Source organism: Falco cherrug, chromosome Z (genome assembly GCF_023634085.1).
Source record: "Falco cherrug isolate bFalChe1 chromosome Z, bFalChe1.pri, whole genome shotgun sequence".
Taxonomy (NCBI): Eukaryota; Metazoa; Chordata; class Aves; order Falconiformes; family Falconidae; genus Falco; species Falco cherrug.
Genome location: NC_073720.1, coordinates 18,928,581 through 18,943,645, shown reverse-complemented (window position 1 = coordinate 18,943,645; position 15,065 = coordinate 18,928,581). Strand labels below are relative to the sequence as shown.

Here is a 15,065-nt window from a genome sequence, read left to right as displayed (position 1 = left end):
CTGCAATTAAGTAGACTAAAACCAAATCAGTATAATGTTCTGCCATGTAAAATACAGACATTAATGACTGCCTGTTATATGATGTTGAATACAGTACAGATCACGGAATGCAGCCCCCATATAATGTGTTTTATAAAGACAGCTTGTAAAGTTGAACTTGTGAGAGATGAACTCTAAGTGGAGTGGGATAATAGTTCCTCGGTATTAGATTCACAGTTGTAATTAAAGTGATAAAGACCTAACAGAGTCAATGGTATTTTATTTTTACCAGGATACATTTATTATTCCTATTACATCCCAACATAAACAAACTATGAAATATAATGCCAAATACTGCCTGTGGAGACCATGTAGTTCTATTTTGTAGTGTGAACTGCAGGAATATACAGTTACATTCTCAGGCAATATTGACACATCGTAATTCTTCCTTCGCCTACAAAATGATGTTAAATTACAAACACAGTAAATTACATTTCTGAATGGATGAAAGGAATGCCTATTTATTTAATTTAAACTACTGAAATTTCTATATTAAGTGGCAAAAAAGATCAAAATTGATAACAGAAATTTATTAACACTGCTTCTATGCAAAATGTGTATACATATATATTCCAGGTATGTGGAAAACAGGGCAGGAACTGATTGCGCTTTTGTTAGGCAAATGTGCATTATTAAAAGAAGCAATGGTCATATAAAGGTACTGAAACATGAAAATAACTTTAAGCATTTGACTTGTGACTTGTAATTCAGTGTGCATCTTCAAAGCTAAATTTTCTGTTCAACTGCCTTTAGAAACATTAAATGAGTTATATCTTCAAGTAGTAAATATTTAAGTAGAAAAGAATCAAATTTTAGTTATTTTATGTTCTACTTCAATTATCTTATGGATAGGAAAACGTTATTGATGTATCTGCAGACAACCAAGGTATCAACTGAACCACAGCACTATGCAAACATAGCCATAGTCCTTCCAGAACTACTGCAGGACCAGAGCAGTATAGCTGCTCCCGGCACCCCAGTTAAGTCCCAGGACAAGTGTCAGCTCTCTTAAGACACAGCTTGACTTGCCCACCATCAGTTTCCCGCATTCAACCGGCTTTCTAATGGTCAACAAAGATGAAGATTAGCTCTGACTTAGTGCCAAGCCTGCACTGCCCCCAACTTAAACAGGCCCCCTCTGAGCTGCTCTCCAGCTAGCTAATTGAGCTGACACCATTTCGCACACAACAAAGGCAAGCACAACCCTTCAGAAGGCTCTGCAATAGCCATACAGTAAGCACAGGCCCATTCAACCTACTCCCGCAGAGCTATATGAATGTCTCCACTCTGCTTTTTAGCATTGTGCCTTGTAGCAGCATTAATAAGGTGGGTACATGCATGGCACAAGCATATACACGATGAAAATAGCTTCAGCTGAGGAACAGTTCAGGCAAAAAGCACAGAGCTAGCTTGGGTTCAAGCTGCACATACTGAAACAGTTCTCTGCAAGTCCCAGGCTGACAGCAGACTGTTTCTGCATGTGCTTGGATGCAAACTCTGTCACTTACCTGCAACTAAACTTCTGAACAAAGTCATACCAGTGCTTCTAGACCCTCATATGCATGAGATTCAAAGTATGCTAGTGGTCTCCCCCAGATTACAGCAAAGAGACTGAAAACGGGTGAAAGGGGCTTAGCATGCTAAGAATAAAATGACCCAAAATTATTTAAATACTTTTGTCATAAAAATTATAAAACTTTTAATAAAAGGTGATCTGATGTACTACTTTTACAGCAGTAGAATACATAATTTATAAGATGTCCAACTGCTGCCAGGTGACAGGAATTCTGAACTACTGCCACCTGTACAGTTGCTGATCAGCAATTTCATGACACACTACTCTCCAAACGAGAAGATCTAATCTTAGAAATCAGCCTCAAAATCACAATCCGAGAACAGCAGGTTTCCTTGTGAACCAGTGGAAACCTCTTGCAGGCGCGTCAGCTGAAAAGCAAATACTAGAAACGCTGCAAAGCCCATATCAACTATCAACTGAATTTTATGCATCTGGTTAGAAAGCCTAATAAAGTTAAAAAGGAAGAGGGAAAAGTTATGTAGGGAGTAAATACAAAATAAACAGGTGACATATTTGCTCTGATTGTGCTTTCTAAATGTCAAACTTCTCCCCCCACACACACATTAAGGCATTCATACAACTAGACAGTAACTATAAACTGTGCTCTCTTTATAGTAAGAACAACAGAAGTCAAAGGGTTTAATTCCAAAACTGTGAGGAATGAAACTAATGTTCCACTACCCACCTCTGTCTTAGGGAAGTTTATGCATTTTGAACAAGAGCCTTTGAATCATGTAACATTAAGCAAAAAAAAATTAGTAAAGATTCCTCTGTGTTTGCAAACTGGTTTATGGCATAGTATGGTCCTGTGTTTCAGCCTCATCCTTTCCTCTTTATTTAGCCTTTCTATCTGACTGCAGTTGTAGGCTTAAGTAATACTTATTCTAATTACCTAAAGTAATAGCAATGTCTGTAAAACATGGCATATAAACAAAGGCAACTTCTTTCTTACATATATTTAATGCCCTCAAACAACTGAACTTAAACTACTGAACTAAACCATGGTACAAAAAACAATCCTATAAAGTGATACTGGAAAACTACATCTTGGTTTATAATGGTTAAAAAAAGTCCATGAAGCTATTTGGCTAGTAAGCCTCAGGTGTTGGGCAGCTATGAAAAAATGTATTTAAGACCAATCTACTGATTTGTGTTTGTAGTACTTTGTAAAAGCCACTTAAGAGGCAGGCAAATCCCTCACAAATGGAATGCAACATACAGAAGCCGGTCACTTCCAGAACCGCATGCTCTCAGCAGCTGTTCTAGATAAGAATGGGATAATATAGCTAATATTACTGTGTACGATTTTATGCCACCTTTGCTTTGTCAGCTTTCATAGAATCACAGAATGGTTTGGGTTGGAAGGGACCTCAAAGATCATCTAGTCCCAATCCCCCTGCCATGGGCAGGGACACCTTCCACTAGTCCAGGTTCCTCAGAGCCCCACCCAACCTGGCCTTTAAACACTTGTCTCAGCCATTTTACTCTTCAATTTCCTTCCCAACATTAAGCTTTTGTCCTCAACTCCTTTTTGAACTGTTGCCGTTCCACAGTTATCAGGTACCTTGGCTACTCTCCTTTGTATCACACACCTTAATCACACCACAGCCCATTTGTTAATTCTTCTGCCTATCCACATCATTCCTTTGTTGGCATATTTCCAACTTCCTTTTCACACACCTCTGAGTGGAACAACCCCCATGGTATCTCAATAGATCTTTGCCTACTGAGTTACATGCAGAGAAGATAGCATCTTACAAGAAAGAATATAATCTGATTTTTCAAGTCAGCTTCTGCGCTAACATTAACAGTCTGAACACAAACTCTGTCAGACCATGCCATCAGGACCCTACAGGCACTAACAGGTCTTAACAGCCCTGACCAGCCTCATCCAGGGCCTCCATGACCACCCCCTGCCTGTGGCCCTGGAGCTCCATTTAAGCTCAGCTCTGGATCTTCCACCCTTGCCTAAGCGACATCATTAAGTGTATCTGCCTCTAGCCCTGGCTCTGGCTCCTGTCTCTCAGCCTGGCTAGACTCCTCACCCAAGCTGCAGTATGACTCCAGTCCTGTTCAGACCCTGTTGCCTGGATGGACTTCAGAAACACGTTGCAGCTTGTCTCCAAACATGTCTCTTTTGCTCCTGAAAGGACTCCTCAGACAGACCCTGGACCTCACTTATGACTGCTGTGTCTGGGACGGTTGATGGACCCCTATAACCAGCACCCAGCTGTCCTCATGTACAGATGCTCTAAGACTGTGCACTGGTCATGAGGGCACTGTGCCTGCTGGGATCAGGCTTGGCTTCCAGCTTGCCTTACTTACCTTCAGGAGCAGCCAGCCTTTGCTGCTCCAGACTCGTCACTAGTCATTAAATCCACATCAAATTCTAGGGAGATTGGAGTGTTTCCAGTGTATGCAACATATTTACACTTGTTTTTCAGCCTCATTACTTTGAAACAAATGCACAGGACTTAATTTTTATGTAATCTCTCTATAATGACCAATTCTAAAACTTATCTCTTTTTTAAAAAAGATACTAAACACACAGGTTTTTTGTTGTGAGTACCAGTGTGATTAATTAGCTTCTACAATACACATCTGTCTTTAGCTTAAAACAAATGGTTGGCTGCAATGTAAGCAACATATGCAAGTGTCTCCAAGTCTTAAAATATTACCACATCAGAACTTTTAAGTGCTATTCTACGTGCAAGTGCAACTAACAATTACAAGGCACTAGTTTTGGGGGTGGGTGGGGGAAATCCTTTATTCTAGAGGGTACTGTATCAGCATCTGTAGTCTGATGAAGGATAAATTATTGTACATTAGAAAAATAATGTAATGAAACTACCAAGGTACTTAAATGACATCCACTTTAAAATAAAGCCTGAGTGCCCTGCTGTTCCATCACTATCCTACTTCATTTTTTCCCCATTTATCACTGTTTATTAACATAAACACACCTTACAAGCATATTTGGAGAACTCAACCCGGGGAATAAAAATAACCTCATCAGTTTACCCTATTTGTGTGTTCCCTTATATGCTGACCTTCTCCTCCTCCACTGGTACTACTCTTTCTTTTTTCTAGTCTCTTTTCATATTCTTACTATCTGAGCAGCTATTAGCTCCCTGAAAGGAGACTCCTAGCCTTGCTATTGCTCACTCTTTTCTAAAGTGGAATAAACCCTTAAGGCAAAACTGGTGTTTCAAATGCAAACCTTATTCTTGAATTCCAGTTCAGACAACAACATTTGGATTATTTGTCTCTTTCTCCAGTAGGCACAATCAACACTGACATATGGCAAAACATCACGGCTGCAGAATTTCACTTCAAATAACTTAAGCAGCACATACAAATACTCCTTGAATACATGACAGAAAAGTCAAAGCTACTGCATGAAGAGCTCTGCTGTTTTTTCCCTTCATTTAAAATACAGTGGGTTTACTGAAAGCAGTAAGCGTCTTGTTTATTCTTGGGTCTTTAAATAGCCACAAAATACATCTCTGGTTTTATAATGAAAGACGGTACTTCTGAACATTACTGACATCAGATACAACATCCAGAAAAATCTCTACTTAAAATTACTGAAAAATACAGAAAAGATGGAAAGTTAAACAGTTATCCTCTGCAACAAAATTCTGGCTTGGACTTTAATACAAATGGCATCACCAACAATACTTTAGTAGACTGACAGCAAATGACATCAGAAGTATTTACATATAAAGTATACAGTCAAAAAAGATAGGTCTTCAAATATTTCCTATAAAATACATCAAATCTGTTATTTAAAACATAATGAATAGAAGCTGTTTACGAAATCTTTCATGTTAACACTCCAGGAATAAGCAGCTGTAAGAATTGTTTGCCCACACACATTCTGGAGCTGCCTACAGTCTGTCTAGTTGAGTCAGAAGCTAATTTACTTCCTCAACATCAGTCACAGGTCAAGGGAATATTAAGAGAGACAGAAATTCCTGCAACTAGAAAGTGGCTTGTTAACAAAACAGTACCTATACATACTGTTATACCGTCAGGAGGAAACAACTGCACTTTGAAACTCAGACAGAAATACACCATTCATTTCTTAGGAAATACAGAAACATGCATACACCATTCATTTCTTAGGAAATACAGAAACATGCATTATAAAGAAGGTAATGTTAAGTTTTTGGCCTGCCTCCTGCTAGCTTAACAGTTTTATTAGAAACAATAAAAGATGTGATCTTAAAAGACAGTTTGGAAGTATACTTTGTAACACACAGAATCAAATTCTTACAAAAGAATTTAAAAACCTTACCAAAATCCACTGCATTGTCATGAGAATTAAAACATGTACATAAATAAAATATATAAATTATACAAACTTACTTAAACTATGAGTATAAAAAGTTTTTTAAAAACTTGAGGGTTTTTTAAACTTTGTGAGGAGGTTCAAGCTTGCCTGCTAACTGTATAAGCCTCTCAGCATTTCAGTCTCTTGTAACAGACAATTTTATCTATGGCAGATGATTTGGCCAACAGCAGAAAAATCAACAGCAGCCTGGAAGGGTGGGGTATGTTTAATTTCTAGCTTTTCTTAAAATACTAAAAAATTTATGTCATGCCTTATGATAACAAAACAAACAAAAAAGGCAAACAGGCATGGTCCACTTTTAAAGAACCAAACAGGTGCAAGTTTAAGAACAGTTGTTTTACTACATCACAGAGAATTGCATAAATCATAGTAACTATGAACTACGATATTGCCTGTATCTCTAGAAATTTACCTTATGCCTAACACTGTTTTCAAGCATGCTTACAGCTCAGATTCCTTTTAAAACAACAACCTGACGGAAACAGTCACAAGGTTGGTGATGATGAGAAATTATTACTATACTAAATAGATGATTTGTCCATAGAATATTATACAAAGACGTCAGCAAAAGCAACATTCAAAATTGAGAATACAGATAAAAGCTGAAAGTATCAACCATATTAACTGTAATTGGTGTTTCCACCCTCAATATTCATCAATATGCACTTAAAAACAGGCAAGATCTCCCACAGTGCCACAGAAGACCTATCACATTGGTCTAATACACCAAGAGCTATACAATAGTTTAATTTCCTACTGTTGATTTTATTTGCATTTATCTCCTGCCAAAACCAGAGGTATTGGATACTGTTTTGCTTGTGTCTAGCTGTGAGTGAAAGGCCAAAGCAGCACTGTACTGAGGCAGATGGTATAAAATTTGCAAGTTACTTTGGGCTTTGGAATTTAACAACTTCTGAATCTCACTCGTGCATTTTGATTGTGCCTGCTTTTGTGCAGAACAGCTTTGAAAGCGACCGTTCCCATCAGTCAGAAATACAACCCATTCCAACTTTCTACTGGGCTTTTCCAACCATATAAAAATATTGCATCAAGTTCATATGTGTAATGGAATAACATGGTTAACTGAGCTGTAATGCTCAAACCTACATTAAAGCAACATCAAGGTCATTTTTATAACCCAAAATATATTATTTTCCCAGTATGAGTTAAATCTGCTAAATAGTATATATTAAGCTACCACCACTAAGGCAAATTTTATTATTTTGTTAACACAGATTTGAAATTCTATCTATTGACAGCTGGCATTCAAATTTGCCTTCTCCATGTATTCATACGGCATTTCATAATCTTTCTTTCAATTTATTCATTTGAAAAAACAAAAAGGTGCTTTAAGATACATTTCTGCTAAACTTCAAGATACCAGATATTTGGTATTAGGAAATAACAACATGAATTTCCATTAAAAAAGTTTTGGGTTTTGTTTTGAAAACCAAGTGAGCGTCATTTTCAAACACAGTGTCAGAAGCTAATTTAAATTGTTTAGTCCCTGAAGAAAAGTATTAGGTCCATCTACTTTGGGATACTAGTGCCAACAAGCTTCATCTCTACCCTCCAAGGCTTTTGTGTTTGGGTTTTTTTTTCTCTTTTGGTGGGGATTTGGAGTTTTATTCATATCTCCGTTCTTCTTCTAATCTTCAAAGTAGAGAGAAGATTATTAGGTTCTCAGACCAGTAGATTTACAGGAAAAGTTATTCTAACATGCAATAATCCTTTTTTTAATGCTGCACCAAACTTTAGGTAAAGTGACCTGTAGTTCTGAGCCCACAATGACTAGTTGCACAGAGCTGGTAAGAAGAGCTTTCAGCTGTTCTAATGCAGAAGCAAGCACGTCACTTATTTACTAGTTATCTTTCAAGACAGAAACAGCTTAAACGTTTGTCTGTTTGTCTCTATTGCTGAAAAGACTGTCATTGCTTCCCCTTTGGGTTTCTAATTCTGAAAGTGAAGGAACGAAATGTATTAAAATATGTAACTCCGTAGCATATGTCCAATAAGGAACAGCAATTTAAGAAGCCTCATCAGGAACATTTTGCAGTCATAATGCCTGCTCTGCTTACTTCTCCACAACCACTTCAGAAAAACAGCCATTTCCAGAACAACACCTCTCTCCCTTGCCCCCATGCTCAAACTCTGGTTCTCCTACCCTATCCCCCCCTTCTGCCCCTCTTACATATTTCTACCTCTTCCTCACCTAGACCAATACTGAAAGTACCTGAATGTTAAGGCACATTATGGGCGTTCCATACAACTTTAAGAGTAAGAATGATCTGGATCTTAGCTCACTAGAAGTTGTGAATTAGAAGAAAGCTAAACTACATGATACATGGAATTTTTTCACTTTTTCATTTCTCCAATCTGTGATGGTATTCTTCACTTCGATAGCAACATCCTACTGCTCTGAAGTTTCATCACACCCAACATCTCCACTTCTCCATGGGGGCTTTCCAAAGCTTCCTCTTTCCATTTTAAAGGAAAGTGGGACCACTCCTATAGCCTACTTCCCATAATGCCAGAGAAGCCAAATGTGGAAATCTGAAACACCATTCTGGTTCACCAGAGCCACTCTGACCTTCTAATAAAGGCACCCATGGACAAGACATCAGCCATGAATATGACTGGTATGTTGTTGTCCCATCACACCCTACACTACCGAGGCAAGTAGTGATGGATTAGCAACTTTGATATCCTATATACAGTACTGTAAAAGGGCTCAAAGTCATTCTACTTGAAGAAATCTTCTCCTCTCTCTCCCTCAAAGCATGCAAAACTAATGGGGAAAGACAGCCTTCCTTCACAAGAGCCAGACACCAGATCATCATCAAAAGACATGTGACTAAAAAATCACCACTGATGATGCTTTCAGTCACTGTGAATATGCAAGATTTGGCTGCAAGACCCTCTCTTATCCACACAATCACTATTTGAACTGCATGGACAAAGTCAAAGGGAATGGGTTTTAAATAAATTCTACACTTAGATATACAGAACATCTACTTCTCTGAAACTACTGCTTCAGGCTGTCTGCAAGATCAAGCGAATACTCACTGCTGCCTCGAGTCTTGTTTTTAAACTTGTGCTCTTTAAGCGTACAAATGGCAGTTTTTCATCTTTCTCTCCCCTTGCCACGTCCATTTGTCTCTCCACATCTTTCACCTTGAGTCTGCTCCAAACCTCACATCACCACAATCTTGCAACCAAAAAACTCCCTGGAGCTTTATTCCACATTTCAGTTCTCAGTTGTACTATTGTGTAGTCTGATTCACTGTACTTTCTCTGATATGCATTAAAAACAAAATCAATATTCAAGATAAAATTGTAAAATTCAAGTTAAATGTATGTTTTAACAGGTCTTTTTCCCCTACGAATAACCAAAGTGAAACTACGTATAAATACAAGTTATACAGCAAGGGCAAGACCTCAAAAAACTTTTTATCCTGGTCTTATCTTGAAATTTTACTACAGGTACTGTTTGCAGATGCAGTTAGCTATTGGAATTAATTTTGATGAAGTGCTGCAGAACTGTTTTTCTTTAAATAACGAAAACCAAAGCTTCTGATGCATCTGAACCTGGCACCACCACACATACATTATCCTGCACAGTGTATGAGAGGAAGTAGAAGATATGCATTACAGCTGGATGAAATAGTAAGTGATGTAACTGCTGCAACACACTACTTACTCCAAACTTTACAAAATTGTCACACTGGCTAGCACTAACACCAGCTAAATAGTGCTTCTATTAACCAGATGCATCTCTGTGCGTCTTTGTGTAGCACTTTGGTCTACCCAGATCTGGGAAGTCTACTAAGCCATATTTTAACATATGGCTTAGTATGAATGTGCTACAAAAAAGTCAACACTATTCTGAAGAAAGAAAAAAACCCTCAACAAAACAAATAATAAAACAATAAGCCCATTATCTTGAGGGGAAAAAAACACCTTTTTTTGAAAAGTTAATAAACATTTTTTCTGTTATTCATGAAAAAGCAAGACAGAAAATGAAACAGGTATCTTCTGTAAGTCTTTTCCTTTCCCACAAAAATGGTTTCCCCCTCTTTTTACTGAGGGGCACGCTTGCTTATGTAGAACATAACTGAAGAGCAAGATTTAAATGACATCCCAGGTTTCTTCATTCTCTTGAGCATATAGCATGAATTAATAACAGGCTTTCTACTACACAAATGCCTGTAACTTTTTGCTTTCATAACCTCATGTTTCCATTTATGATGAAGCAGCAAAACACTTCCTGTCATGCTCAGAGTTCTTACAACAGTTACAAGAGGAAGGTAATACATTTTGAAGAATTATCATCTATCACTGAGAAGCGAGAAGAACAAGCCATTATCATGGTATGTAGGGACTATGTGGCCAGGTATTACATCTCCCTTCTGCAACAGAAATTGGTACCTTTGTACCCTGACTGCAATACTTTGTGAAATAAAGGGACTCTGAAACACTAAGTGGTTTTGGAACAAACAGCTGATTCCCAGCTCATTACAGATTCATCTTAAGTCTCTTCCCAGCTCCATGTACCCACATTTTCTAATGCAAGGAGACACTGCAATCTTTCCCAAGACAATGAACGACACTTAAAAGTCCCTCCTATGCTTTCATCCAATTCACATGAGACTTAAAGAAATATAACCGTATTACTTACATTATACCAAATCAAACTGTGGCTGCAGATAAGAGGTAAAAACTGAAGTAATTAGGTAAGACAGACAAAGGTGGTACAACTTTCATCCTAAAGAGGTCAAATTCAAAAGGGCACATTCAATGTAACTTCAGGCTCCTGAAGCCTTGACAGACCTTAGAGCACAAAAGCTTCAAAACTGATCCAAGAAAAGGAGGCACTTCCGCTTTCTGGATCAGCTCAAACCATCTGCTGATGGTCTACTAGGCTCACCACTAGACAGAATCATGATGGACTCAGTAACCACTGCTTCAGTGATTTAAACTAGGCACACAGAACTTCATAAAGATATAAGGAATGTCGCTGCCAGTTCTAACTTTCTGGACTAAATGCTTATTTCCTTATTGTGTTACCAGTAACTATTTCCAAATTATCAAGCAGCTTGGACATGCATATTTTGATGTGCTTAAACATTAGAGGGTGTCATATCTGTAAGAAACAAATACAACTCATGGAAATGAGTACAGCATCTCTCTTGTGACTACCAGAAAGTGATCTTGGGAATTGTTTTCAAAATCAGAGGGCAGTTATACTATTCTGTAATTGAAATTTTGAAAACTGGAGAACTATCAGAAGTTTCATATGGAAAATAAACGCAAAAAACACTGCTTGAATCATTTAATCCTTTAAAAACTTTAATCCTACAGTGCTGAAACAATAAGCTATGTTACCCTCATAACCTAATTTAGGTAAATAACATGAAACTGTAATTTAACCAAGTTGTACCAAACTTGACCAAACCTCACCCTGAATCTGTGTAAACAAAAGCACATTGCTGAAGTGACAGAAGAATCATTCATATGCCGTCACAGTTGCCAATTCCAGTATCTTCTCCAGTCATCTCCTAAGAACAGCGCTGCCTTCTATTGCTAGTGATTCTAACACTGATATTTACTTTAAGACAGACATGTAGCATACTAGTATATTCTTTCTGTAGGTTGACAAAAACACAGATTACTCGGAAAACTTTAAATACAGTCTGAATTTATTGTAACAAAGCAGCTGCTTGTACCAAACTGTATCTGTCAAAATGCTTTTCTGAAAGGAAACACTATACCCAATTGCAAGACATGCCGCAAACCACTGGCTTCTCAAAGAAGTAGGCTTTTGGATAGCTGCTGATCATTATAACTGGAAAATAAGCTTAAAGAGTTTGTATTAGAAGACCATTCAAAATTCCGTGAGGCAGGGAAGTTCCTTTACCCCCTTTTTAGAAAATTAGATGCAAGATACAAAAGCTAGAAATGGGACGGGTATACTGCCAAGCTTTAAGGCATCTACCTGTTCACTGAAATTTATACTAGAGTCATCTATCTTTCTGGTAAAACACAAAGGCAGGATTATATGGTATGCAAGAAAAGTATCCACAAAAGGAAAACAAACCAAACAGCTGCTTTCAAGAAGCAATGGAAAGTACAGAAGCAAAAGATACACTTTCTCCCATGCGCATCTATCTGATTTTATTACCTGTCTATGAACTGCAGGAAGACATGCTGAATTCAAAATTTAGAGCCCTGAATTTTTCTTAATTATGCATCTTGATTCTCCCTCCCAAGTACGGAGACTGCACAGGCTACTTAACACTTTTTGCATAAAACAGTAACTGACAAGAGAGGAAAGATCTAAGTTTCAGTGCCTACTTCATGAAGAAGATAATTAATTACTTTACTAAAATTATGTATTGAAGGACAGCCTCAACCATTCCTCCATATTGCCAAAACTATCTTACTCTGAAAATCTCTGAAAATCTGTTCCAAGAAAAATTTTATTCCTGCTCTTCCAACATGCAATGATAGCAAAGATGTGCAAAACTTTTAAAGAGACTCACAGTGCTCTTCCCTCCCTCTTCTCCAAGAAACCTGCATCAGGCCACTCTCTTACAGAATGTGAAGCTTAAGTTGCAGCGCCCCTCAGGCAACTACCTTCAATATCCCTCATATTAAAAAAAAAATTAAGGGACACTTAATTCTTCAGTCTCCCTCTGTGGCACTATTTCAAAGAATAAATTTCCTGGAAGAAATGCCAACTTAAGAGCCCCTACCTCACATTTCCATGCTGTTAATTTCCAACCCTGCTACACCCTACTGTTTGTTCTGGAATAACTGCTTAAAAGGTAGAGAGGAAAAACTTTAAAACAAACAAACAAAGTTATATTTAACCGGAATCAGGTGACTGATCTGAGATACCACATGGCACAGGCAACAGTTGTGTCAACACCACAGAGGACTAAAAGAAGGGCAGAAACAAGTAGTCAAACATGAACAGTAGGTTTCTGCATTAGCATAAAGGAACTCCTGAATTTATATTCACAGATTCCAAAGCATTTTTATGAGACCAAGAATTACCTTCAGCACTATAAAACATGTTACCTTAAGAAGGAGCAAGCAGCAGTAACCAATGGGACAGTCAGAACATAAAAAGTGGGGAAAAACAGTATGGCCATATTTCTTCTTTCTCTCCGTATTTGTGTATACATAGCTTTCTCTGTGTGTTTTTATATTTTTATATTTTAAAATATATATATATATAAATACCCCACAGATTTTAAAAAATTACTGTGTATGCTTATACATAAAGATCTAAGTCGCATGGAAAAGCAAACCCTCCAAATCACAGTTAATGGCACTGAACTGTATTTTTCCTCCTGAACAGAAGGGACTCTTACAGAAACCTAAGTCCTGTGACATGCACAGAAGTAAACACACGCCCACCTCTTCAGCTTGAGGTCGGCTCATGTACTGGTCTTTCAGTACTGGTCTCTGCACTAATGAAACAAAGTCCCCCACCAAAAATTATAAAACGATTTCCAGCATTATTTTGATGAATCAACAAAAGAGTTGCTACGTCCCTCCTGAAAAAAACCCAACAGATTTCGGGAAGGGGACAGAAAAACTACAGGGTTCAGAACAGGGGAAAGGGGTGAAGATCTCTGGGGACCGTGCTGGCGATAGCAGGAACCACCACGCTCTCCGGATCCTTGGCAGCCAGGTGAACGCTGCCCGCCGCGCCGGGACCCCCCCGCCGTTTGCATCAGCTCTGGCTCCGGGCGCCGCAAGGACACCGGCCGGGCGCTCGCAGCGAGGAAGACGGCAAAGGCAGGCACGGGCAGGCACGCACAGCCCCGGAGGAGGGCCTCGGCCGGACGCCCACTGGCAGCCCGGCCGCCCCCCACTCGCGGCGGGGCCCTGCGCGGCCCCCCCGGCCTGGCGCCCGAGGCGGCCACGGCAAAGCCGTAGGCCCGGGTCAGACTCCGGGAGCGCGGGCCGCCCCCGCGACCGGCCGCCGGCAGGCCCCTGGCTGCAGCGGCGCTGGCCGGGCCGCCGGCGGAGCACCCGCAGTGCCCGTTACCTGGCCGGCGACAGGCGGGCCACGGCGACCCCGCTCCTCGCAACAAGGTGCTTCAGAGCCGCTGACATTGAGAAAGCCGCCGCCATGACGCTCGCTGCAGCCGCTGGGAGACGGCGGCGTCGCAGGGCCAAACCTCCTCCGCCCAGGCAGGAAACGCGAAGGCGAGGGCGGAAAGAGGGAGCGGGAGGGGCCGGCGGGAGGGGGTAAGGTGCAGTGCAGATAGTGCTAGGAAAGGGGCCGGCGAGGGTGGGCGGCTGCGGGCATCCCATTGCCAGCCACCCCACTGCAAGGTTAGGCCTGGGGCCCTGCATGCCCTCGGCCACCGGCGCCCCTTTCCCGGCGGCACCTCCGGCCCGGCAGCGCTTTCTGGCCGCTTTGGGCATGAGGCCGCCTTCTCGGTGGCGGGGGACGAGCCCCGGGAGGCTGGCACGGGCCCTACGGCCCTTCGGCCCCCGGGCAGAGTGGCGGGGCTGGCGGCTCTGCGTGCCTGGGGCAGGGCAGGGAGCCCTGGTGTCCCCAGAGCCTGGAGCCCCTCCTGCTTGGGCACAGAAGCTGCGGCACGGGTATTTTTGGCCCCGGAAAGATCCCGGTAACGCTTCACAGGCAAAATGGTGCACTCTGTACAAAGACATGGAAGATCTGACTTACTTTCTTGCACTTGTTTTTTAACATGCTGCTTCGTTTCACCATCTAAAATGGTTCTGCGTTCATGGGTCATTAAGATAAGCAAGTTGTAACATACTGTGGTACTTTCAGGAGTTCTGTCTTATTTTTAATCCAATTCCAGCTGTATTTCCTCTATTCAACCAAGGACGACTGGCACAACCCCTGTTCTCTTGGAGACTTATTTGTAATACATCAGCTGTAAAAGGGGAGTAAATAACAGTACTTATGCCCTGGGAGCATTATAGTGCTGTGTTCATGTTTAAAGAAGACAGACGGCTATAAATCAAGAGTCAAATATGATTGTGTTCGGTGCCAAAACCTCAAATGGCATAAAGTTTCCAAAAATGTGTGGTGCAAAAGCACAG

General features: G+C 40.4%; 1 protein-coding gene across 1 annotated transcript in view; it reads right to left on the bottom strand.

Annotated features, from left to right (window-relative positions):
• Window positions 1-14,383, bottom strand: part of NDUFS4 (NADH:ubiquinone oxidoreductase subunit S4) — a 48,260-nt gene extending 33,877 nt beyond the window's left edge. The window contains exon 1 of the mRNA XM_055699443.1: window positions 14,035-14,383. Coding sequence (XP_055555418.1) covers window positions 14,035-14,345 — 311 coding nt within the window. The 5' untranslated portion in view covers window positions 14,346-14,383. The remainder of the gene's footprint in view (window positions 1-14,034) is intronic.
• Window positions 14,384-15,065: the final 682 nt, after the last annotated feature.